This window comes from Suricata suricatta, chromosome 14, assembly GCF_006229205.1.
Source record: "Suricata suricatta isolate VVHF042 chromosome 14, meerkat_22Aug2017_6uvM2_HiC, whole genome shotgun sequence".
NCBI classification, from domain to species: Eukaryota; Metazoa; Chordata; class Mammalia; order Carnivora; family Herpestidae; genus Suricata; species Suricata suricatta.
In genome coordinates, this window is record NC_043713.1 from 89,140,816 (window position 1) to 89,166,851 (window position 26,036).

General features: G+C 50.1%; 1 protein-coding gene across 1 annotated transcript in view; it reads right to left on the reverse strand.

The window, feature by feature from the left end:
* The window catches only part of CHFR (checkpoint with forkhead and ring finger domains), a 26,449-nt gene continuing 413 nt past the window's right edge, over positions 1–26,036 (reverse strand). The window contains exons 3-18 of the mRNA XM_029921645.1: positions 22,207–22,306; positions 19,813–19,922; positions 18,640–18,699; positions 18,295–18,504; positions 14,697–14,864; positions 12,456–12,615; positions 11,496–11,650; positions 11,246–11,408; positions 8,876–9,018; positions 7,818–7,934; positions 7,288–7,371; positions 6,055–6,125; positions 5,019–5,106; positions 2,916–3,023; positions 2,415–2,487; positions 1–1,216 (exon numbers count right to left, since the gene is read on the reverse strand). Of these exons, the coding sequence (XP_029777505.1) occupies positions 1,174–1,216; positions 2,415–2,487; positions 2,916–3,023; positions 5,019–5,106; positions 6,055–6,125; positions 7,288–7,371; positions 7,818–7,934; positions 8,876–9,018; positions 11,246–11,408; positions 11,496–11,650; positions 12,456–12,615; positions 14,697–14,864; positions 18,295–18,504; positions 18,640–18,699; positions 19,813–19,922; positions 22,207–22,306 (1,853 nt within the window). The 3' untranslated portion in view covers positions 1–1,173. The remainder of the gene's footprint in view (positions 1,217–2,414; positions 2,488–2,915; positions 3,024–5,018; positions 5,107–6,054; positions 6,126–7,287; positions 7,372–7,817; positions 7,935–8,875; positions 9,019–11,245; positions 11,409–11,495; positions 11,651–12,455; positions 12,616–14,696; positions 14,865–18,294; positions 18,505–18,639; positions 18,700–19,812; positions 19,923–22,206; positions 22,307–26,036) is intronic.

Here is a 26,036-nt window from a genome sequence, read left to right on the forward strand (position 1 = left end):
TGGGGAGAGAAACAGACACGGCTTGTTTATTAGAACAGGGGAAAGAGGCCTTTTCCACAACCAGCGCTGCTTCTCAGAGTCTGTATCAAGAGCAAGACAACAGTTGAAAATCCTATTCCTGAGAAGAAGCAAAAAGTTACAATTTTGCAAACAAAAATAACAGATGATTTCAACAAACGATAAAAAAACCTTTTTTTTTTAACAAAGAACAAAATTTCAAGTATTATTCCAGATGACATGGCAAACCCAACAAAGGGGCGAGGTCTCACCCGCAAAGGTCCCTGGCGCTCTCAGAACGGGCCGCTCCGGGTGGGCAGGGGGCACCCCCAGGCTGAGCTGGCCCAGCAGGGAACAGAGAAAGACCCCGGGGGCAGCTCAGCAGGGCCCACGGCTGCGCCCACAGAGTGAGAATGGGCACCAGCGCTCTGCTCCGCAGCAGGCCGAGGGTGGGGATGACCCACTGTCTGCCCTTCTGGGACTGGGCCGCGCACTTAATGCTGGGGGTCTAGGGTTAGCAGTTCCGGACATCTGAGTTTTTCCTTTTTGTAATAAACACAAACACGTTTATTCCTTCAACTCCCCTACTATCCCAATTTTAGTCAATCTGTAAATTATATATTATATTACTTGTGCTACAGTCTGTGATAAATCTTGCTAGAAGATCAGCACCAAACCTCTCACAGATCAGAGTGCCTAAGAGCCGGGGCTCGGCCGAGCAGGGCTGTGCCCGCAGGCTTTAAGCCCTCTGCCCCCTTTCCCTTCAAGACAGGACAGTTCTGACAGACTTTCTCTTTTCTCCCATGAGAGCTTTCTTGAAGAGAGAGAGAGACGTCTGTCCTCGCCGCAGTTTTGGGAAAGGTTCAAAGAGCAAACCTGAACGTCATCATCTGAGAGGAGGGGGCGGCTGATAGCAGTTCTGGCTGACGCTTTCTGGGGGCCCCGAGGCCAGAGGAGGGGCTGTTCGTGCCACCCCAGGCCTTCCAGGCCGCGGCGGGGTGGGGGTGGGGTCCCGCGCCACAAAAGAAAAAGCCCAACTACAGTGCCGGAAGTAGAGACCCCCAGCACCCCCGGGGGACTGTAAAATGCCCTTAAAATGTTTGTATCTGGTATTTCCGGAAGCTCCATGTCGCTGACGTCCACTACCCCCACGCCACCTTGGTGCCTCCTAGATGCTCAGTTCTTAAACCTGGTCTGTTCACAGATATGATTGAATTTCCTGCAGGGAGAAAAAAGCCAAATTACACAAGCCGGCATCAAGAAGCATTCCAGTGCGTGGCTCTGGAGATCACACGCCGGAGCAGCTTGCCGAGGTGCTGATCGCCCGCGCGGGCCGGCTCCCATGGGGCGGCTCACGGTGGCACCGCCTCATCCCATCCACGGCATTAACCCCTCCGGCAGCCTTCTTTTCCTTCTTAAATCTTAAAGCCAAATATTTGATTATTATTTTTTAAGGCAAATATTTTAGGTAATTTTCTTAGAAAAGAGACTCAAAGCTGTGTCAGCTCAGAACCCCCCAGGCATATGGGCCACTCTGCAGGGCAGGACCAACAGACTCGCCCGCTGGGTGCCAGTGCCACCACCTCTCTCTCTGTGATGAGCAGGGCACGCCCAGAGGAGGATGCATGTGCCCCTGCTACCCTCACCCCTGTCTTCATTAGGAAAGACTGGCTAGTTACTAGTAAAATCTCTTTCCCTACAAGGAAATGGTCTCCTACACTATCTATGCTCAAATAGAAAGCAAGGTTTTTATTCCACATTCCACAGAGTCAGTCCTCCAGGGAGCCTTCACTTGGGGCCTTGTCTCCTGCACGACGGGCACATCTCAGTGACTTTGATGGAAACCACAAGTGACTGGGGATCACAGTAGCCTCGAAGCGTCAATCTGTGAGGGTGATTTACAGGACACCTCACCTATGGTTTGAAAGTGCAGATAACCGCATGCCTGCAGACGACCCCGTGTGGCAATGCAGACATCACCGGGTGCAGGAATGGCTGGCAACAGCTGCCAAGTTAGAGCTAGCACAGACTCAGGACAGTGGCCAGAGTTCTCAGCAACCACAGCCACGGAGTCACAGAGCACCAACTCTCCCACGTGTCAGCGGGAACAATAGTGGGTTCGTTCTGCAGACACAGAAGTAAACGTCTGCACGCACACGCTTCATGAAATAAGAACAGAAGAGCAGCGTTCTGAAACAGTAACACGAGGACTTCATACAAACAGAACTAACTTACTATATTTACAAGTAAATAGTTAACTAGTTCATAAAGATCCCTAAAAGCTGAGGTATCGATTTGGCCAAAACACTTAAAAGAAAAAAATCGCCTTTCTGTTAGGAAAACGGGGGTCTGCCTTTCTGCAGGGGGCCGCCCCGGCGCCCTCCTCCCCCAGCCCAGCCGCCGTGCATCTCACTCACATCGCGTGGTGGGCCTTCACCTGAGTGCGGCAGTTGCGGCCCCAGTAGCAGTCAGGACGGGATGTCACAGCCACTAGGGAGAGAAAAAGTCACGTGTGTGTAATACACTGACGCTCACCAACTCCGCTAAGCCAATTTAAGTAAAGCCCCAAAGAGAAAAACGACAGCCATAGCATTTTGTCACACTTTACAACTAGTTAGTTTCCCTGCCTGTTCTAAGATTCCAAGGGAAAAAAAAGTTTAACCGAAAGCCCAACTTAGGAAATAAGACTACTACAATCGTCGATAGGTTGTTTTTGTGAATCTTATTTTAGAAACGTGTGTCACGGCCAACAGGCCCAGAGCCCGAGCGAACTCGGGGTCAAGGGCGGCCTGGGAAGGAGCATGGCCATCAGGCAGGCCACGTGCCCTGTCTTCTCTCTGCTGATACAGACATGCGCTGAGAACGCAGAAGCCCGTCTTGACTAGCAGAACTGCGTCGGGGCGTGAGGGACTTCTTACCTGGCAACTCGGAAGCTGGAATGTTCTGCCGATACTGGTAGGTCAGCTCCCGGAAGCTTCTCAGGCCACAGCAGTAACAGAGCACGGTGTTCCCTGTGATTCTGTAATCTGGAAGGACACAGCCTCGTGTGGGCATGCCCGTCATCAGGCAGCACCGTGTTTCCAGAACAGTAGAATGGCTGCGGCCTTGCACACTAGTGGGAAACCGGTGCACTGAGCCATCAACAAGGTAGAGACAATGGGCCAGACTTTCAGAAAACAAGAACAAAACCAATCTCGATACCAACTTATTTCCTCACAGCAAAATAATTCCACTTGGGTAAAAAATTCAAATACTTTAAAAATCCAAAAATGTAACAGTGCAGTTAAGCGTCCAGCGCTGGACTTTGGCTCAAGTCACGATCTCACAGTTGGTGAATTCAAGCCCCAGATGGGATACTGCGCTGGCAGTGAGGAGCCTGCTTAGGAGTTTTGCTCTCTCTCTGCTCTCCACCCCTCCCGACTCAGCACACAAGTTCTCGATCTCTCTTTCTCTAAGTATATAAATAAGCTTTAAAAAGTAGAGCATTTCTAAACAAATAATAAGAAGAAGAATAAAAATTCAAGAAAGTACTAAGAGGGATGAGTATTATTCTTCTCTTGAGCTATTTATGTCACAAAAAGCAAATAGCACACAGGAAAGGATCTGTGACTCTTGACTACCAGCAACTTAAACACAATGGAAACACATATAACAAAGGTGAGACCCTAATAAAATAGTGGAAAAACACATTTGCCACCTACATAACAATATGGTACACCTTTAAATGACAAAGATATCCTACCAACCTGTACCCACAAATCCAAACAGACTGATAGAAGTATGGGCCAAGGTCACAGACAAGCCAGTGGACCATAAAACAAAAAGATCTTCAATTCTGCTAAGCCCCAACACGGCCAGATAAACCAATGCTCCATCCCAGTTGCCTCGCCTGTATTTACGGACAAACTCAGGGCAGGAGGGCCCGCGAAGACGCCGAGGGATGTTCTCCGGGGGAGGGGAGACAGCAAATACGGCAAACTCTCAACTGTTCATACCACTGTCCAACAATTTACTTATTTATCCTGATGGAACGGGTTTCCTAACTACCATCCTGAATGCTCAGCAGCCACGGGGCTTATTCAGATAGTGAAAAGTGGAGAATCACCTAAACATCCTATACTAATGACTGGGTTACATAAACCATGATACTAGAATACTAGAGAATAAAAATCAAGGTAGGGGCGCCTGGGTGGTTCAGTCAACTCTCGATTGTGGCTCAGGTCATGATCTTGTGGTTTCATGAGCTGAAGCCCCCAAGTGGGATTCTTGTTCTCTCTCTCTCTCTGCCCCTCCCCCCTTGCACTGTCTCTCAAAACAAACAAACTTGAAAAAAATTCCAGGTAAAGAACTTGACATGGAAAGGGTCCCAGGAAGACTGCTGAGTGAACAGCACGTGTGGCATGAGGACCACGACCGTGTCCCGGTGCAGCGGCGCACAGGCGGTGTGGCGTCATCACTGGGTCGTCAGGGGTGGGATCCCCCGTGATTGTCACTTTATCCACTGTGCTTCCCCCTGTCACTCACACGTCTTTCTGGGCCCTGCCTGCAGCAGTCACTAAGAAGGTAATGGAGCTCAGGTTTGTCATCCGGGTGCCCCAAGGGCTGCGGTGGCACAGAACCCCTGGACCCTTGTGAGAATGTATCTGCTCAGAAGGATTTCCCGTAGCCTTTCAAGTCTTCCATAATTTATGTCTTAGAAAAAAAAGTCATTGCTGATTTTTGCACCCTCCCTGAGTGACAAAAACCACGTTTTGCAAAGTACTGGGTGCCCCTGGGAGACGGGCCAAGCCTGCACCGAGTCAGCAACACACCAAGTGGTAGCCCCGAGGACTCTGACCACTTGAAAACCACCGGCCCCAGGACCTGATCGATGCCAAGAGGTGGGGCCACAGTCTCTTCCGCTGTGTCCCTACCTCCCCCACGGCAGAGAAGATCCTAGAATACGTCACATGGGCTCAGATCCGTCAGGGCGGGTGGAGGGTGAGCATGTGCGCCAGGGAAGGCGGCCTGGCCTGGCTTACCGGACAGCAGGAACGCACCCCTCTGCAGAGCCACGAGGCTTTCCGTCAGCATGTTTTTCCACGTCAAACCCCTGGTTGCCAGGTAATTCTGGGATGGGGAAAGAAGGGAAATCTTAGGAATGCTAGCCTGGAGAACAAAATGCAAAAATGTCAATTAAGTAAATATTTCATAAAAAGCCCCTGAAGGCGGGCCGGGCCACAGCACGGCTGGTGAAACACGGCAGGGGTTTGCACCAGGCAGTCGTGAGGGCTTCCAGGACCGCGCGACGCGGGAGGCCCAGGTGGCCCGGGAGGCCTGGGCCGTGGCAACGCGCTCGAGAGCCGGTCTGCAGGCGCTCACGTCGAGACGCTTTGTCAGAGCCTCAGAAGGCAGGCTGGTTGCCACATTCCGAACACCTGAGTCCCCACATTCTCTCCACAATTCTGCAGCCGCCTGAGCACAGGAGCAGGGGTGGGGGAGGGCGGGGTGGCCCTGGAGCAGAGCAGACCCACGACCACACGGTAAAGAAGCTGAGGTTTTGGACCTACCTCCTGCTCTCGGCCCTTTGGTGTGGATCTACAAGAGAGCAGCATGCGGACATCTAACCAGAGCAAGCAGCGCCAAGGGGCCTGCCACACAAGTCCCGAGTGTGCGACACAGCATACACAGGACAGGCACACTCTCACTGAGAGAATGATGTGCACATTAAACACTCAAAATCTAAGAGCCATGTCAGCTTCCGAAGACATGAGAAGGGCAGTGTCAGAAAGGAGGAAGCCAGAGAGAGGCCAAGTTCCAGCAAAGGGCTGGCCCAGCCTCCATCCAGAACCCGAAACTCCGTGTGGGGCACGCGGGCATTGAAGCCGACACCTGTGGACTCGTGGCCTGATGGGCATGGAGGAAATAACCATTTCTTAGAAGACGGGGACACACAGGAAAACACCAATGTGGCGCACTCAGCGGCAGGACTAGCCAGAGCCACAGGGAGAGTGGAAAGCCTCCCGGGGCCTCTTCTGGGCCTGAGCCACACCCGCGCCTGCATGAGAAATCCATTACCTTCAGGACGTCTGACTCATAGTGATTGTTGCTGAGAACCCCGTCCAGACACCTGTCGCCCAGGTCCAGCTCTGCCAAAAGCAAGGAAGCAAAGTCACGGTCTTATATCCCAGGAGAGTATCATTCACAGACAACTAAGATAACCAAATTTTCTTCCTAACAGAGTCCAGAAAGAATAAATAGTTCCATGATAAAATAAAGTTTTTAAAAAATCATTTTAATGTTTATTTATTTTGAGAGAGAGAGATAGAGTGCAAGCATGGAAGGGGCAGAAAGAGACAGAGATACAGAATCTGAAGCAGGTTCCACTCTCTGAGCTATCAGCACAGAGCTGGACATGGGGCTTGAACTCACAAACCACGAGATCATGGACCTGAGCCAAAGTGAGACACGTAACCGACTGAGCCACCCAGGTGTCCCAAAATACAGTTTTCAAAACAGAACAAGCAGGGCGCGTGGGTGGCTCAGTTGGCTGAACATCCAACTTCGGCTCAAGTCATGATCTCACACTCGTGAGTTTGAGCCCTGCAGCGGGCTCTGTGCTGACAGCTCAGAGCCTGGAGCCTGCTTCAGACTCTGTGTGTCTCTCTGACCCTTCCCAACTCACACTCTGTCTCTCTCTCAAAAATAAACAAACATAACCAAAAAAATTAAGCACACAAACAAACAAACAAACAAAACCAGAACAAGTAAAACGACTCCAGGTCCATTCCCTCCTGACATGGACGGCTCTGTCTCCTCCATACCTGGTCTGGCAGCCAGGCAGGGCGTTCTTACCGGTGGTATTCCTTGCACCTAAGTGAACCTTCCTGACTGAGCTCAGTACCTCTGCAGTTGTTGTCATGGCCTGGTTTTGAGCTGGCACAGAGGGACCCTTCTAAATGTCAAACATAGGGGCGCCTGGGTAGTTCAGTTGGTTGGGCATCCGACTCTTGGTATCAACTCAGGCCATGATCTCATGGTTCATGGGATCGAGCCCCATGCTGGGCTCTGCGTTGTGGGGTGAAGCCTGGTTGGGATTCTCTTTCTCCCTTCCTTCTCTGCCCTTTCCACACTCTTGTATGCACACTAATTAAGTAAACATTAAAAAAATAAACGTCAAACATGTGAGAAGAAGGCAGTTAATTTGTGGTCACCAATGGTGACCCCCCCTCAAGTCGGGCCACACTACCCCCCCACACCACCCTCAAATGCAGCAAGAGAATATGCAGAGAGCTGGAGAGCAGGTGTTACCACAGAACGGGGCCAGGCAGCCGAGGCAGCCGGGCCGGGTGCAGCCCCAGTACAGGTGGCAGAAAGGCTGCAGGCAGACAGCACCTGTGGACACAGCACGACCACCGGTCAGGCCATTTCAGGGAGGAGTAAACTCACATAACCATTAAATAAGCAGCAAAGTCAACGTTAACAGCAATCTCAGAATTGCACATTAAAGCACTATATTTCGCCTATCACATGTAAAAGCGACACATTATGAAAATCCGAGGACCCTGATGTGGCAACACAGGTCAGATGCAGACGCCAGCGGGAGAACCACGCACACACGGAAACTCAGTGTATGAAGGGGGGGTCATCGACTGACAGGAAAAGATGGTCACTCAGTGTGGCTGCACACGCAACTGAGCACATGGATGAGGGAACAGACCCACGTGGCACACGGCGCCGTCAGCAATGCTCTGCGGCCCGAGCCTAGAAGCGCACACGGGAGAGGCTCCCCAGCAGGGAGGCTGCTCGGGCCGGCAGCGTCCGCGCACACCCTTACTCACACTGCTGGGGGGCGATGCGGGGGTCCTGCTCACGCTCTGCCCTCCGGTCGGGCATGGGCTGGAAGCAGCAGGTGCATATGGCATGGCTCCCTTGCAGGCCGCACACGTACTCCTGGGCTGTGGGACAGACAGGACACTCAGGCCCCGCACACCGGCAGCCCACCATTTAAACGACACATTTTAAATAGAATGAAAAATCAACAAAAGTGATATTTCAGTTCAGCAATTAAGAGCAAGATAACGCTGTAAGATAACAAAGTAAGTTCTATATTTAGAACTCTACTATGTCTCTTCCAAATAAACGAGTGACAGGCCTGGTGGGTGCGCCCGATGACCCTGCCCCCACCCCCCCAGAGCCGTGTCCACAGCCCAGCCTTGGACCCTCGGCGACCACACTGAAGCTCCGTCTGTGCACGCACACCTGCTACACGCCCATCCCACCGGGGACTTCCAGTCTGAAAAGGACACTGCGCCTGTGGAATGGCAGAGTCAGGAGGCGACCGGGCATCGCCCAGCCCATCTCTGTCCACAGGGCCCGCAGAACCCATGAAGAGAACGTCATGGTGGAGGGCTCTGAAGGCGGCTCTGGGTCACAATCCTGGGTCGGTGGCCCGACGACAGGCTCAGGCCCACGTCAGCTAAGAAACCGGGCCTCCTAAAGAACGGCCAGGGCCAAAAACAGGGACCCCACGTGTTCTCCTTCCCTTTCCTGATGGCACCTGAGGACCTGCCGTGGGCAGAGCTCAGGGTGGCTCTACGACCTCACGACCCGCTGCAAAAAGAAGCCGGGGTCTCATTGAGGGGCCCACATAGGAGGGTCATTTCAGCTTTAGCGAGCAGCCCTGGGGATGCCAAAAGCCAAAGCAGCAGACTAGGGGTCCCACGTGTCAGAATCGGGACTGATGCCCTGAGATCCACAAGAGAACAACTATCTGGTTTCTTAACCCACAACGGAACATGAGCAGCAACAAGGTGGGAGAGGTGGGGGGGCTAGGGGGTCAGGGACTGGAGCGGGGCGGGGACGGGGAGGAGCTGGGAGCAGCCACGCGGCGCCTCACCTGTCGTGACGCTGGTGGACGTGGACGGTGCGTCTCCCAGAGCCTGCGCTGCCCCTGGCTCACTGCCAGGCCCGGGGCAGGGGAGGGGCTGGCTCGCCTGCCTCCGGTACTCGGGGCACTGTCTGCACACGATGTACGGCTGGCTGCAAGGCAAGCATACAGGCGTCTGGAGTGCGGAGAAGTAGTGAACCCTGTTCTTGCGAAAACGGGGGGTGGCACCAAGGACCCCAGCCCTGATGACCAGAGGAGATCCGATCCCAGGCCTAGAGGCCCTCAGCCCTCATCCATCAGTCACGTCTCAGCTCTCTGTCTGCTGCCGCCCAGTGTGTGTGACAGGGAGAGATGACGCATCCCAGCTGGGCACCCGGTCAGGGCTCACGCCGGGACAGGGAGGGCTCCGTTCCTGGCTATCTGCCGGCTCCCTTGTGCCATAGGTTTCCAGAGACACTCCCCCCCTCAGCAGCTCCTAGGGTTCGGGGACACGTCATGCCCACCCCACCTTCCAACACAGCATCCCCCAGAGCGTGGGCACTCAGTCCCCACAATGGGCAGGACCCACCCTGGCAGGTTTGATGCTGAGCAAGCTGTGAACTACGTCCAGAGGCGCACTCAGGCCTGTCACCCTGGGCACCTAAGAAACCGCATTAAAACCGGAACAAAATGTGCCATGGTTGAATGCTCCTGTCCTCCGGGGGCTTCCCGGCTGGCAGGGACAAGTCCTGCGCCACCTAGCTCTGTGCACTTCGGCCGAGCTTTCCAAAAACCGCAGGCAGTTAACCAAAGAAGAACCGACAGGAAAAATATACACCGACTCTCCTCTCTTCTCAGGGAACGCCTTCCCGAGCCTGCCTCCAGCGGCAGGGGCCAGCGAAGGAAGAACGAGGAAGACATGATTAGAAAACCACCATGAGAAGACACTCGACCTCGCTTCAGAACGAGCCGACCCTCGTCTCGGGCCACACCGACCGCCAGCGGGGCTTCCTGACTTCCCCCCACAAGCCCAAGGCCATCACCAGGACTCCCGTGACAGGCGGATGATGACACAGATGCCAGGTCCAGCAAGGCGCCCTCCCGGTCAGGCTGTCGGAGCTGAAGCCCCTCCGTGAGCTGGCCGGCTGTGCGTGCGGAGCTGGGGTCCGTCCCCGGCACTGCCTCTCCAGAGTTCGGGGACCAGCATGGAACTGTACGCGCGGCAGAACCCCGTCTTTGTAAGGGTGTTTACTTTTAAGCACATCGCTTTTTACTTCGTTAACAAAGGAAATATGAGTGACTATGCGACTAAGTATAGGAGTTGCCAGAAACATACACAATAAAATGTTCACGCCGTAGCGATTTTTGATTCCCTTTTGCTTCACTGTTATTTCCAAAATTTTAGAGAAAGAAAGAAAAGATAATAAATTCAGATCTTTGATTTTTGTCTTTCCAAGTGTCATCACCTCCACACAAAACTCAGACTGTGGACTTCCGAGCCCTCAAACAGCAGCACCTAAGGCAGATACAACAGGTCTGCTAGCATCACGCCCTCCCGGCCAGGGGCCGAGACTCTTCTGCAGTAATACCCTGACACATGATGACACATGCCCAACACTGCAGGACTCCGGTCGCCAGCTGAGCTAGGGGAAGTGTGCTCACGGGGGACAAAGAACACATTAAGTCCTGAACCCCTTGGGGCGCCTGGGTGGCTCAGTCGGTTGAGCATCCGGCTTCCGCTCAGGTCATGATCTCGCAGTTTGTGGGTTTGAGCCCCACCTCAGGCTCTGTGCAGACGGCTAGCTCAGAGCCTGGAGTTTGTCTTGGGATTCTGTGTCTCCCTCTCCCTCTGACCCTCCCCTGCTCATGCTGTCTTTCTCTCTCTCCCTCCCTCTCAAAAAAAAAAAATAATAATAATAAAACATTTAAAAAATTTTATAAAATAAGTCCCAAATTCCATCGTAGCCAGTGTATCAAGGCACCTGAGGTGGTGTCAGGAGATAACAAGGGACATGGCAGTCATTTTCTAACAAGCGTTGGTCTAACCACTACCCCGTACACCCCACACTTATACAGGCCGTATAGCCATCACATTTCACTAACATGGGAAGTAAGAAGGTACATGACAACAAAGGAGAATAAATATCGCAGGTACACCTGAGAAGGGAAGGGGGTACTGGAGAAGGCGGGTGGCAAATACCCCTCACTGTCACCCGACTGAGCGGCTGTCCTCAGCCGGCACCCACCCCATCCTCACCACGCCCGAGGCAGGCCGTCACTAGCTGATGTCACACATCAGAACGCACACTCACGAGTTGGGCTGCTCAGCGCAGAATCCAGACTCCAGCCCTGTGCTGCCGCCCAGCTCCCTGCTCTGCTCAGAGCCAGGCATAAGCTCACCTAATGTCTGAGGACTCGCTGTCCACATCTGACAGCTCCAGCAGGTCCTCTGAACTGCCCTCCTCATCAGAGAAAGACCTTCTGACTTTGGGCTGCAGCATGTCTTGAGTGATCTTGTTCCTGGCAGCCATGCTCCGCACATCTTCCTCGCTGCGACTCTTGTCTGGAATTTAAAGGACACGGCTCTGTTGGCCAAGGGCTCCTAGAGAGACCCCGCCGCCTCTGGGAGCTGAGCGGGTTCCCCACTTGCCTGGGTGCTGGAGAAGGTACGCCTCCACCAGGTTGTTCAGGATGTGGTTTTTGCAGATCCTCTCCACCGGGCAGCGGCAGGTGGGGCAGAAGGCGGAACGCTCCATCCAGCCGGAGTAGCAGGCGGCACAGAAGGTGTGCATGCAGGGCTGCAGGCTGAGGGCACAAGTCCTCAGATGAGGGACAGGTCCTCAGATGCCCCCGCAGAGCACTTGCAGGTGGAGCATCTGTCTGCTAAGCCAAAGCTGCCCCCCCCCCCCCCCGCCGATGCCAGGGCACCTGCGGCATGGCCCGTCTGGAGCATGAGAAGCAGGGACCCCAGTTCATGCTGCCTCTTCCCCCAGAGGGGAAGGGGGAATTACCCACCCACCAAGCTCACTTGACCCAGCAGAGCCTAGAACTCATGCTTCTCGGGGCGGGGTGGGGGCCAAACCCGCCCTGCACACGGTGCCCACTGGAGGCGGGGCCGGCACGCTCTGCTGATAGACTGGCAATGTCACCTGCCTTCCACAAGCCATATGAAAACAGTCCCGTGCAAGAACAGCTTTCATCCTAAACTACTTTAGCTCAGTCCAAGTTAATGAAAAGAAACCGGAAGTGACCCTCTGTGCTCTGGAAGGACCAGTAAGGCAAGCTGTGACTCCAGGAGTATGAGGAGCCGGACACCAAATGCCGAAAAAGCCTGCAGTTAAGTGGAAACTCAGGCTCTCCCTCTTAAGACCCCAGAGAAAAGCCAGGAAAGGGCTCTCCCTAAGGCACTCCTGGGTCCTCATTTGGGGGCATTCCCTCTGTGCTGCTGACACCCCCTCACAGCTCAGCACAGCTCTCCTGCCCTGCGTCAAGGGTCACCAGGCCTCTCGGGTCAGCCGAGGCCGCCGTCACCCCCTCGCAGGCTTTCTCCCACAGCCGCAGGTGGCAGGGCCCAGTTCTCGGCCACCCGCACCCCTGGCAGCGGGCGCACCTCACGCAATCGTGCAGCAGGTCCTGGCAGATGATGCATGTGAGCGTCTCCTCCATCTTGTCCGGCTTCACGGCCTCGGGTCTGACACCCCCAAGGGTGGTGTGGGGGTCTCCACCCGTGTCTGCAACCAGCAACTGCAGGCTCAGCTCCGCCTCCCCCTCTGTGAGAAAGGGCCACATTCCCACCGTCAACCAAGGAAGAAAGAGACACTTGGCTTTTTTGTTTTATCAACAACCTGTGGACAGAAGACATAGCCCTCACCACTGTTTGTATTTTATTTATTTATTCATATTTATTTATATATATTTAATAACTTAAAAAATTTTTTAACGTTTTTTATTACTGAGAGACAGAGAGAGACAAAGCATAAGCATGGGAGGGGCAGAGAGAGGGGGAGACACAGAATCGGAATCAGGCTCCAGGCTCTGAGCTGTCAGCACAGAGCCTGAGGTGGGGCTCGAACTCCCAAACTGCAAGATCATGACCTGAGCCAAAGTCGGACGCTTAACCGACTGAGCCACCCTGGTGCCTCTATTTATTTATATTTTTAAGTTTTTTTATTTTGAGACAGAGCATGTGACCGGAGGAGGGGCAGAAAGACAGGGAGAGTCCTAAGCAGTCTCTGTGCTGAGAGCATGGAGCCCAGAGCGGGACTTGAGCCGACGAGCGGGGAGATCATGACCTGGGCCGAAGTTGGACACTTAGCTGACTGAGCCCCCCAGGCGCCCCTGGGGTTTGTATTCTAACAGGTTTGTATTTTAAAGAAGGCCTAAAGTAAGTCTCAAGTTCCAATACATTTAAGTTTTGTTTTAGAAGAACAATGACACAAAAAGAGGCATTATGGATACGTGGTTAGAAGACACAGGTCACCTGTCACACACGACTTCCATATAACCATCGTTTTTGTTTAAGCAAAAAACATGACTTGTGTATATACTGAAAAATACAGACTCTCTGATGTTAACAAGAGCTGTTAAGACTTTTTTTCCTTTCCTTCTGCTGGTGTCCGATGGTGCTCACAGAATACTTAATTGTAATGAAAGAAATATTTGCACACAATCCACAAAGTCGAATATTAAGAGGGTAGCAGCCTTCTGCCTCAGTCTGTCCTCACCTTCCACCTCCCTCCTCTGAAGAGATGACTTTCATGTTTCTGGGGGTTTCTCCGGGCATGGACCTCCGTGGCTCTGAACCATGACGCTATGTTGAGGCTGATGGATTTTAGACATCGCCTCCGGCCATCTATTAAGGTAGAGAAGGGTTCTGTCCCCTGAGCCCCTTCACTACTATATTATCCTAACACAATTGCTGGTTTGGTGTATCGTATTTACGTTATTATGCTCAGGTAAATGTTCACTGCTGAGCCAAACAGTAAACCAAAATTAAGTTTTCTTCCTTCTACAATTTTTCATTTTTGCTGGAGTAAACAAATGGCCTTATTTTTATACTTACCTCTCTACGTACTGCTGCTGACTCTTTCCACACCATCCCCAACCCAGTCGATTTATTTTCCACTCAACACACCCAATATTCTAGTCTCCTTCCCTGAGGTCCACACCCGTCCCAGAGCTGCCCCCGGCCCCCTGCTCCCGCCACGGCTGCTCTCTGGCCTACAGCACAGCGGCTGTCCCGTGGCATGTTCCCAAGTATCTTTTACAATCTTCTTAACTTTGGCTTTTTAAGGGTAGATTTCTAAGTCACCTTTTTTTCCCCTTCAAATTGTTACTTATTTTGAGAGAAAGCATGCATGCACAAGCCGGGGAAGGACAGAGAGAAAAGGGGACAGAGGGTCCAATTTTAGTGTATGTGCTGCCGGAGTGCTGGGGAACAGGGGACCCAAAGTGGGCTCTGTGCTGTCAGCAGGGAGCCCCACACCGGGCTCGAACCCACCAACTGTGAGATCATGACCTGAGACAAAGTTGGACACTTAACCGACTGAGCCGCCCGTGTGCCCCTCTAAATCACCTTTAAAAAGGTCAGAACTATGCCTTAAAGACAACATATTCTTAAAAACCGACGGCCATATTGGGGCAGAACTGCAGTTCAGAATGCACCCCTTCCGGACACAAGCACAACCCGACAGTAAATGCGGTTCAGCCCCCGGGCTGTCTAAAGGGAAAAAAGACTCAGATTTCCACTGTGCAAATGCTGCGGCGACTGATCCTGCAGAAGAGGCGGCCCTGTCAGGAGGGGCTCAACAACCCTCAGGGCCAGACATACGCGAAGCCGTGAGGCTCTGACCTGCTCTCACTCTCTTCGTGACGGGCTCCGAATCCTCCCGGCCCCGGGAGCCTGGCTGAGAGAAGGGCGCCCCTTCTCTCTCTGGGAGAGCCGAAGGCAAGGTGGGGGGTTCAGCATTTGCCACAGACGGACCGCTTTCTTTTGGGGAGACGCCTGCATCTCTGAAGCCTGTAAGAGGGACAAACAAGAGAGGTTTGTTTTTTAATTTGAGAGAGAGAGAAAGAGAGAGAACGAGTACGTCAGCAGGGAAGAGGGGCAGAGAGAGAAAGAAAGAATCTCAAGCAGGCTCCAAGCTCAGCTCAGCTCAGAGCCCAACATGGGGCATGATCCCACAACCCTGGGGTCATGACCTGTACTGAAATGAAGACTTGGATGCGTAACTGACTGTGCCACACAGGCGCCCCAACAACAAAGGTTCTGATTCGTGCAGCCTGGGAGGAGACAGTTCGGCAGGTAAAGCATCACAGACTCAAACCAGCTCTAGGCATTCCAAGATGCCATGTGCTCCGTAGCACACGCGCACAGAAACACTCAGCTCCCATTTCTGAAGCGCACACGCGCCCGCTGCGGCACTCGGCGGGGCTGGGGCGAGCAGCACATTCACTGGGGAAGAAACGCAGAGCCGTCTGTGACGGGGATCGGCTGTGCCACATTCTGTCTAACACGAGGCCAATGCATGCGCTGGTGATCCCGTAACACTCACTATGCTGCCAACAGCGCTGGCACAGAGGGACACACAGGCCGCTCAGAACAGGGGCGCAGCAGGCTTCAGACTACAAAGAGATGAAGGCCAGACAGAGATGCTGCGTGTCAACTGCTTCCCAAGGAGTCATGAATTTAAACGAACCTGACAGAAAGGTGAGGAGACTCTCTAATAACCTTTATCTTAATAAACACCTAGTGCATGCTACCACACTACAGTACATACACGGTCTACAATCCTCCAGTGCTGAGCATTCTTATTTTGAAAGAGGAAGAAACTGCCCTACAGCAGCCAAAAGAAAAAAGGTAGAATTTTGGGGGAGCAAATGTTTATACAGCAAAGGAAGAAAAGGGGGGCTCCCTGGGCTGGCTGCTGGCTCTGGTTCTCACTCCCACCACGGTCTCAAGGGCCTTCTATGCTCAGTCAAGCTTCTCCCTCCAGAATGAAGATTATGAGGATGGGACTCTCCAACAGACCAACGGTGAGGATTAACCTAAACCCTGTAAAAGCACCTGGCGCCAAGCTCGCCGTCAGCGGGCTGGTTCCCGTGTCAGGCGCCTACACGGAGGCGTGCAGATAGAGAGCGCCCCCCAGCTTTACACGGGAGGGGCCAAGCTTTCCATCTGATTTGATCACAGCAAGATTTTACTTATGCTTTTATTTTTTTAATTGCACAATATAAATGCACTGCCCGTGCACAGTAGAATCAACAATGGTATGTGTGCACACACGTCACATTCTCTTTATCCACCCACCCATCGGGGGATTCTTAGGTTGCTTCCGAGTCTTTGGCCTTTGCGAGCAGGCTGCCGTGAACATGGGGTGCAGACGTCTCTGAACATACATCCAGAAGTAAGATTACTGGACCAAACGGTAGCTCTATTTTTTAAACCTTTTTTTGTTATTTTGGAGGGACAGCATGCACAAGCAGTGGAAGGGCAAAAAAGGGGGGAGAATTTTTTTTTTTTAATGTTTATTTATTTTTAATTTTTTTAACATTTATTTATTTTTGAGAGAGAGAAAATCATAATGCGAGCAGGAGAGGGGCAAAGAAAGAGGGAGACAGAATCTGAAGTGGGCTCCAGGCTCTGAGCTGTCAGCACAGAGCCCAACGCGGGGCTCAAAACCAGAAACTGTGAAATCATGACCTGAGCCAAAGTCAGACACTTAACGTACGGAGCCATCCACGTGCCCCTGAATTTTTTTAATGGTTAAATTTTTAATTATTCTTTTGATATTTATTTTTGAGAGAGAGTTGGGGAGGGGCAGAGAAAGAGGAGACAGAGGATCAGGCTCCATCCTGGCAGCACGGAGCCTGATATGGGGCTCGAGCCCACAAACTGAGAGATCATGCATGACCTGAGCTGAAGTTGGACCTTTAACTGATTAAGCCACCCAGGTGCCCCATAATGTTTATTTATTTTTGAGAGAGAAGAGCGGAGGGGCAGAGAGAGAGAGAGAGAAGCAGGCTCCATGCTGGTAGCTCAAATCCAAGAACCATGAGATCATGACCTGAGCTGAAGTTGGACCCTTAACTGACTGAGACACTCAGGCACCCTATTGACTACTTTTTTTATGTGGTTTCTGCCTTTGTATCGTGTATCAAGAAAATTTGCCCCAAATTATATGAACAATCACCTTTGTTTTCTTCAGACATTACTGTGGTTTAAATTCCACTCCATCTGGAAGTAGACTGTCATAATGGACGAGGTACAAAACTAGCTTTATTTTCTTTCAGATGTTAATCACTTCTGTTTAACAACCCAGTTGTACTCATCACTTTGAACTGCCACATTCATTGTGTGCTAAATTCGTACGTGTTCGGACTGTTATACTCTGTGTATCTGCATGTCTTCTCTGCAGCCAGCGTCAAATGTTCTTATAATCATTTAATTTTATAATACATGTTGATCTTACATGGACTCGTTCACATTCATTGTTTTGTATTTCTAAAAATGTCAAGGGGCGCCTGGGTGGCTCAGTTGCTTGAGCGTCCGACTCTTGATTAGGGCTCAGGTCATGATCTCACAGTTCGTGGGTCCGAGGTCCACAATGGGCTCTGCACTGGTAGTGTGGAGCCTGGATGGAACTTTTTCCCTCTCTATGCCACTCTCCTGCTCGTGCTATCAAAATAAGAAATATAAAAAAAATTTTAATTATATGTTACTCTGGATGAGTCTTGAAAACATGATGCTCAGTGAAAGCAGCAGACACAAAAGGCCAGAGTACATGTTTTCAATTCTTATTATAGAAAAAATGGTTTTTCTACTGTTTATTCACTTTTGAGAGACAGAGCGCGGGTAGGGGAGGGGCAGAGAGAGACACACACAGAATCAGAAGCAACTCCAGGCTCCGAGCTGTCAGCACAGAGCCTGATGTGGGGCTCGAACTCACGGATGGCGAGATCATGACCTGAGCCAAAGTCGGACACTCAACCCACTGAGCCCCCCAGGCACCCCGTGATCCAATTCTATGAAATGTCCAAAAGGCAAAGCCACAGACAGAAGGCAGATCAGTGGTTGCCAAGGGACAGCAATGACTGTTTATGGGTATAGGGTCTCCTTTTGAGGTGATGAAATGTTCTGGAATCACACAGCAGTATGAATACAGTAAAAACCGCTGAGGCATACACTTTGCCCAGGTAATTTTTATGGCACGTGAATTATGTCCCAATAAAACTATAAAAATACCAGGGCACTATAGTCTCTGTCCTTCTGCATTTCTACTGGGGATGGAAGAAGATAACATTTATTCCTACAGAAATCCTGCTACTGAGAGCCTGATGCCCAATGCCATCTCTGACCTCCTTAGTGGCTTACGTGTCTTGGCGACAACACGGGTCACAGCTAGTGACCAAAAAGCAACGCAGCTACCACCCTGAGACTCCCATCTCACCAGGACTGAAGGGGGGTGCTGGCGCTGCGGAGGTGGGCTCCATGGAAGAGGTAGAGGCCGCGGGGAAGAGGTCCGAGGTCGACGTCGATGGCTGTGGTTCCTCAAAGCACGCCTGAGTGGTGGCCGATGACGGGGGGACCTGGTGGTCGTCACCTTGCCCTGCACCTGAGGTATCTTTGGTCACGTGGAACACATTCTCTTTATTAGCTTCTGTGAGCACAAGAGCAGAAAGTGCACCGAGTCAGGGCTCAGGAGCATTCCAGCAGATGAGCAGGTGAAAAGGCTTTGCTGGAACCATCAGCAGCCCTCACTATGTGCCCACTCCCGCATTACAGCCTCCCTTACCAAAGGGGTCTTGTGCAGCGCCTTGCTTTTCATTCAGAGACTCATAGAGGTATGCCACGTCTGAAAGGAAACCAAGCGGGTGAGAACAGGCTCCTCACACACCAGCAGGGGCCCCTTCCCTCTTCACCTTTCTGTCACTTCAGTCCCTTTGTCCTTGACGACTATGCTGACCTACCAGCTACTGACTGACATTAACCAGTATATGAAATGTCAAAATAAGTGACCCAACGCATCTTCACCAACTTTAAAATAAATAAGCCTCCAGGAAAAAAATGTCCTGAGCCAGGAGGCAGACTCAGGGAAGGTGAAACGATGAGTAGACGATGAATCTGTGCTTTGTGATTTCAAACCACTGGAAGAAGACGGCGCAAGACCCTGCCATGTGGCCAGGGCCTGGCCTTGACAATGCCAGAGACAACCTGAGAAAACGTGCCTCCTCCTGCCACTCTGGGGGTAACCTTCAGTAACCTCTCCCAACTCTCCTTGTCCTGTATCATTCTTGCACAAACACAGAGGCTCAGACCTGGAAAAGCTGAATGGGACCGTCACACCTCTGCTGTTTCCTCTAAGGTCTCTGAAAGCAGAGCCACGAGTGGCCTTCTGCCCCTTATTCTAGGTCTTCCTCCCCACAACTCAGGTTCTCCTGCTATGTAGCCGAGCCCGTTCCTGTTCACTTCTCCTCGCCACTTTGAGACACAGGATTCCTGAGCACTGGGGTGTTCGTGAAGAATGGCTGGGGCTCACGGTGTAAGGTCAAGTCCCCCACTCTTCAACAGACAGGACTCACACCAAGAATCTACATAAAGGGGGCGCCTGGGGGGGGGGCTCAGTCAGCTGAGCATCTGACTTTGGCTCAGGTCATGATCTCAGTTTGTGGGTTCGAGCTCCATGTCTGTGCTGACAGCTCAGAGCTTGGAGCTGCTTCAGATTCTGTCTCCATCTCTCTCTGCCCCTCCCCTGCTTGTGCACACTCTCTCTCTCTATCCCAAAAATAAACCTTAAAAAAAAATAAAAAAGGATCTCCATAAAGAACAAAGAAAATGGGGCTAACACTGTCAGTCTAAAGGGAAATACCCACTTCAGCAGGCTCACTTTCTGATGCTGCTGCCCAGCTGTGGCCAGACTTCCCCAGCACACACCACCTGAGCGCCCCCCGGACATCCCCTCTCTTACTGTATTCTGGCTCATTCTTCCTGTATACCAAGTAGATGACATCCCCAGTCTGCAAAGGCCAAGTCTGCTTCTTGACAACCTTCAGCTTGTTAATTACTGTCCCATTGGTGCTGCAGAGACGACAAAAATGCAATTTATCCTATTTAGAATAACTTGGGAGTTAAAATTTTCTTTTTCCACCACCACTTAGAAGTTCAATATTACTGCTTTGAAAATGGTAAAATACTCCTAAAAATGATGTAAATATTAACAAGGTGTATATGCAAGAGCCACCCTACAACTATCTTGAGAAAACTTGCCAGCAGCCCCCTTACTGACAGCCTGCGTTTCAACATTTCTGCTTGTCCAATAGCACATCATCCCTGTCTGCCACCGGCGGACCCCTGGACTTCTACCGGCAGCTCTGATCTCCAGCTACCCTCTCCCTCCAAACAGGCCAGCTCATCCCTCAGATGGTCACTGACACTCCTAAGAGACGGGTTCTGAGCAGAAGCAAATAAATGCGAGGCTCTGGACTGGAAGGCGGTGCAGTCGCTCAGTTGGGAGGCCACTCCAGTCCACCGGAGACCACACTGCCAGGTGCAAGAGGCAGGGGCTGCAGAGGACACAGGCAGGAGCCCACGTCAGATGGGACTGGAAGCACTTCCCTGAGGAGAAAGCCGAGCAGAGGCCGTGTCCCCGAGAGAAAATCACAAGTGGAAGAACAGTGTACAAGAACAAAAGTCAGCAATCAAGCAAACTGGCCCGTGTTCAGGCGTTCGAACCACCCACGCCTTAACTCCGTGGCTTTACTCCTAAGGCCTCCTGTGGTGAAGAGGCTTTATTTTTACATCTGAGCAGACTTCCACTCCTTTAGTGCTCTGGAAAGGGCCAGAAAGTAAGCAGTTCAGGCTGTCCGGTCACACAGTCTCTGTCCCAGCTACTGGGCTCTGCTGCTGACACATGAAAGCAGCCACACACAGGACGCAGTCAAGAGACTGTGGCTGTGTCCCGGTGACACTTCACGAACCTGTGCTGCCGGGCACCTCCTCACTCCGTCCTTGTGCTCTTTCTAACCACAGGAGCCTGACTTTACTCTTCTGCTTAACCCACCGATTACCTGTCACTGCTCTCGGGCTCAAGTCCATACTCCCTAGTGCGGCCACCCGGGCCTTCCCGCTCTGGTCTAACCTCCCCACCTTCCTACTCACCACTCACTCGGCACGCAGGGCCTACTCATGCCGCTGGGCCTCTGCACCTGCAGTTCCTGCCACCCGGGACACCCTCTCCCCTCCAGGGACCTCAGCCAAGGAAGGCAAGAGCTTCCAGAAGCTGGAAAAGGCAGGGAACAGATTCTCCCCTAGGGTTTCCAGAAGAAGCCAATGAGACAGACCTGAGTTAGACTATGTACCTTCAGCGCTAGAACGTCATAGCTTTGTGTGATTTGAAGCCACTAAGTTGGTGGTAATTCGTTACAAGAGCCACATGAAACCAATATGGTCATAAGGTCAGCACTGGAAAGCCAGGATCTGCTGCATGAGGACAATTCTAGAACCAGTGCTACGTTATTGTACACCAGGCTGAGAGAGAAGGAACTTCCTGTGCTACGCACTAGAGGAGGGAAGGAGCATCAGTTCCTCCTCAGAAACCTAATTCCCAGTCTTCCATCCCTAACTCTGTAGTTACCAAACAATCTCGTAGCACTTGACCTTTACAGAAATAAAAATTCATCTGGTTGGAAAAGGCATATTCTGAACGTACTGCTGGAAGGCCATCTGTTACTTGTGCCAGGTTTAAAATAGGAACATTCTGACACAGCCTTTCTTCCTATGAATTTATCCCAATAATCAGACATGAATGCAAAGTATTTTGGAAGAGAAGAATCACAGTGTCGGTGATAACAAGAAAAAATAAAAATAATAAATCTCCATCAATAAAGGAACTGACAGATACGTTATAATAATAAATAGATAAATCCAGATGTAGCAAATATAAGCACACCATAAATAAGAGTGAAAAAGTGGATACACCATACATAGTAAAACTGCCTTAATAGTAAATAAGCACATGTTTATTTCTAGTGGGTGAGTGGAACCTAGCAAAGCTTTTACTTTTACCTCCTCTTTACGTTGTATAGAAATTTTTTTAAAAGATTTTTTTTATTTGGAGGAATGAAGTCTAATTTGAATAGTTTGCAACTTGAAAGGTTATTACTGCCTTTTAAGTTTATTTTTTCAGAGACATTTTTGCTTTAATTTGAATATATCCAAGAAGTGTCATTGACACGAAAGAATTACCGGAAACCAGAAAATATATTTCCTAATAACCCCAAAGCCTAGCAAATTACTGTGTTACAGAAAATAATCCCTTGTTTCTTCTCTCTAGCCACTGGCTTCAAGACCGGAAAGGGATTACCTGGTGTCTTCCAGCGACACCTGGCCGGATTTTTCATCCACGGTAATTTTACAGTGATCTCCAGACACCAGCTTATTGCCAGGGAATGAAAGGTCACAACCTAAAACAGAGAGAGGTACACACTAGATGTGACTGTGGGGACACAGTGCCCTTTGCTTAACCAAAGCATGTGGTTGAAAATCAGGACCCATGGTGTAGCACAGGAGGAGACAACTCCTAATCAGGCAAAATAGGAAGCAATTTTTAAAAAAGCATTTATGTATTAATCCAAAGTAAAGAGACAGGGACTGTGTCTTGAACCTTTCTGACTTCCCATTACCTAGAGGATACCGCCATCAACATCTCAGGCTCCTTGGTGACAATTTTACAACCACTGATAAAAGAAGAAGTTTAAAAAAATGAAGGGGCTTAGTTAAGTAATTCTTCAGCATCTTAACTCAGTCCTTAATTTCCTTTCTGTGTAACCTACAATTTCATAAATGATCACAAAATTGAAGCAATGACCAAGAGTCACAGAAAATATGACTGAGCACTTACAGACACACGAACATGCTTGAGAAAATTTAAAATGGAAGGGGGATACTTCTACATTATATCCTCATTAAATACAGGGGGGGATCCTTAAATACTTTGTTCCCTCCTTAAACCAGAGGAATAAAAGTTTGCAGGAGCTTTTTACTATATAATCAGGAATTTGCTTCTAAGACATTTACACTGTAGCTACTAAGGCTTATAGCTTTACTTTTAATAACCAAAAACGGGAAGCAATACAAGTGCCCATCAACTGACAGTGATTTAAAAACCAAACTGTGGGAAAAAAAACAAACTGTGGCACATCCAAACGGTGGAATACTACACAGCGACAAAGAGAAACAATTACGGAAACACACAACAGTCTGAAATGAATTTCAAAAGGACACTGTCAAAGGAAAGAAGCCATACACAGACTATAGTGGAATATTGTATGATTCCACTTAGATGACATTCTGGAAAGGCAGAATGATAGTGGCAGAAATTAGATAATGGCTGCCGGAGCTGCAGCGGGAGGAGGGGGCTGATCCAAAGGACCACCACGGAACTTTATGAGGTGATGGGAATGTTCTGCCGCTGACTGCAGTGGTGATTCCATTTCTCAACACTCACTGAACACCTATAAGGGATGAATTTTACCATGTGTGAACTATACCTCCCTAAATAAAGTGCAAGTACTAAAAATCTTATTTGTACATTATGGGAAGTGCTTTGTGACATTTATCCAAGGTAAAGTTCCTCCGTTCTCAGGACCTTCCCAGATCCTGCTTTGTCCCACAAAAAGCAGGACAGTTTCTTTGCAGCCCCAGACCCAGCACTAACCACCGTGTCATCGGAATGGGATTTTAACAAGCTTCTCCACACCAGAACACGAGCATCCTAATTTGGATCCAAGATACCCTGTGCTTAGTTCTATTCTTGGCATTTGCCCTGTGTGTCATTCAGTTGGTTAAATCTGTCACATGGCTGGTGCAGACTGCTGCCACTGCCTGAGAATGGGAGCTCTGGGGGAAGGGGCGGTCTTCCACTTTCCTTCCCACGCATCAACTCAGCTCTCCGTTTTCCTCGGAACAATGCCTCATATGTAGCGGGCATGTTACTGTTTTAAAATAAGTATAACCACGTTCTACAACTCTTACAGAATGTTTGTGTGTCCCCAGAATTCCTATGTTAAAGGCCTGAACCCAATATGTAAAGACAGGGCCTGCAAGGGGGCAATAAAGAAAGGTTAAATGAAATCATTAGGGCCAATACCCTTATAAGAGGAGGAAGGGGAAGAGATACCAAAGCCCTGTCTAGCCTGTGAGGACGAACAAGGTCTGCAATCCGGGACAAAGACCCTCACCAACTAACAAACTGACTAGCACCTTAACCTTGGACTTCTCAGACTAAACAACTGTGAAAAATGAATTTCTGTTGCTTAAGCTTCCTGGTCTACGGCGTTTTGTTATAGCAGCCTGAGCAGACTAACACTGCAACTTCTATTTTGCCAGAAAGGTAAATACATTCACCAAAAGAATTAGGATTAATTCAACAACCTCTTTTTGCTCCTTGTATTAACATGTAAAATGATACACAACACTGCGTTATAATAACAATGGCTAACATTATCTGCTAACCCTAAGCCAGGTTCCTTTTAAGCGTTTCCTACTTTTTTTTTTTAATGTTTTCTATTTATTTTTGAGAGACAGAGAGAGACAGTCTGAGGGGAGGATCATAGAGAGAGGGAGACACAGAATCAGAAGCAGGCTCCAGGCTCTGAGCAAGCTGTCAGCACAGAGCCAGATGCGGGGCTTGAACCCACAAACCATGAGATCATGACCGGAGCCAAAGTCAGAAGCTCAACGGACTGAGCCACCCAGGCGCTCCTACATTTCCCACTTTTGATCTCAACTATCCTTCAGGGACTCTAGGAAGGAGGTACAAAGCCCTTGGTCCAGACCAAGTTATGTGATGCTGTCAGGTTGAAAATGGGGTGCTTCTGCTCTTCACCAAACTTCCTAAGACCTCAATTAAAGGCAATTAATGCATTTCTCAAAACTTTCCAAAAACATGTAAATACATTCAAAATTGTAAAACAAACAAACCTAATTTGACATTGGGATTTAAGACTACAGAACAAAACAAAACAAAACAAAAACACAACCCAGTAACGACAACAAAACTAAAACCAGGAGCAGGCACATCATAAGGGGAAAAATAAAACCAAAATGTAATTGTTTTTATTTTATTCTATTATCTTCATTTTTTTAAAAAACCATAGTCCTTGGCCTTTTTAAAATTCGACTATCGTAAACTATAGAAAAACTATTTGCTTTTCAACAAACTTTCACATTCTCTCTTTTTTAAAAAGTAAAATCAGAAACAAAAAAATAGACTCAACCACTGCTGGTCACCCGAGGGCCGGTGGGTGGGGGCTGGGGGAACTAGGTGATGGGATTGAGGAGCCCACTTCCGGTGATGAGCTCGGAGCGACGTGCAGAATCGCTGGATCACTCACTATATTGCACACCTGGAACTAAACACTGTACGTCAGTTATACTGGAATTTAAAAAATTAAAAATTTATAAAATCAGAGTGACGACTTACTACTTTTCAGACAAAATACATTTTTTGGTCGACTGGACCAGTGCATTTCTTTCCCTGTAGGAAAGCTACCAGGGAGGTCAAATTGCCAGACGGCCACTTAGGAGTTTAAAGGCAATTCAGTGTGGAGAGTGACCACATTTTCTCACCTAGCTGCCTGACTCTGTTCAGTCCCAAGGTTCCCAGGCTCATTCAATCAACGGATATTTGAGAGGGCAACTCTTTAAGCTGGGACATGAGATGTTTTTTAATGGAGCTATGTACGGGCTATAAATTTCCCTCTGAGCACTGCTTCAGCTGCATCCCCTAAGTTCTGGCAGGTTATACTTTCACCAAGGTATTCTCTAATTTCCCTTCTTATTTATTCTTGCGACCCTTGGTTGTTTACGTGTGTTGTTTAATTTCCACACTGAATTCTCCAGTGTTCGGATACTGGCTATAACTTCATCCCACGGAGGTCAGAGAAGATGCTTCCTGTAGTCATGAACTTGAGAAGACTGCATTCTAATACTCGGGGTAGATTAAGTTAATGCACCTACTTCAGAAAGTTGTAATGAGAATCCAGTCATCCGCAGGAAGCCCTGAGAAGTGACCGGGCAGACCGGTATACGAATAAACTGCAGCTCTTAACAGGGAAAACTGGCGAGCACAGCGGGCCCCGCCCAGGAGCCTCCCGCCGCCCGGGAGCGGTCTCGCCCGGCGCCCGCCCCCGG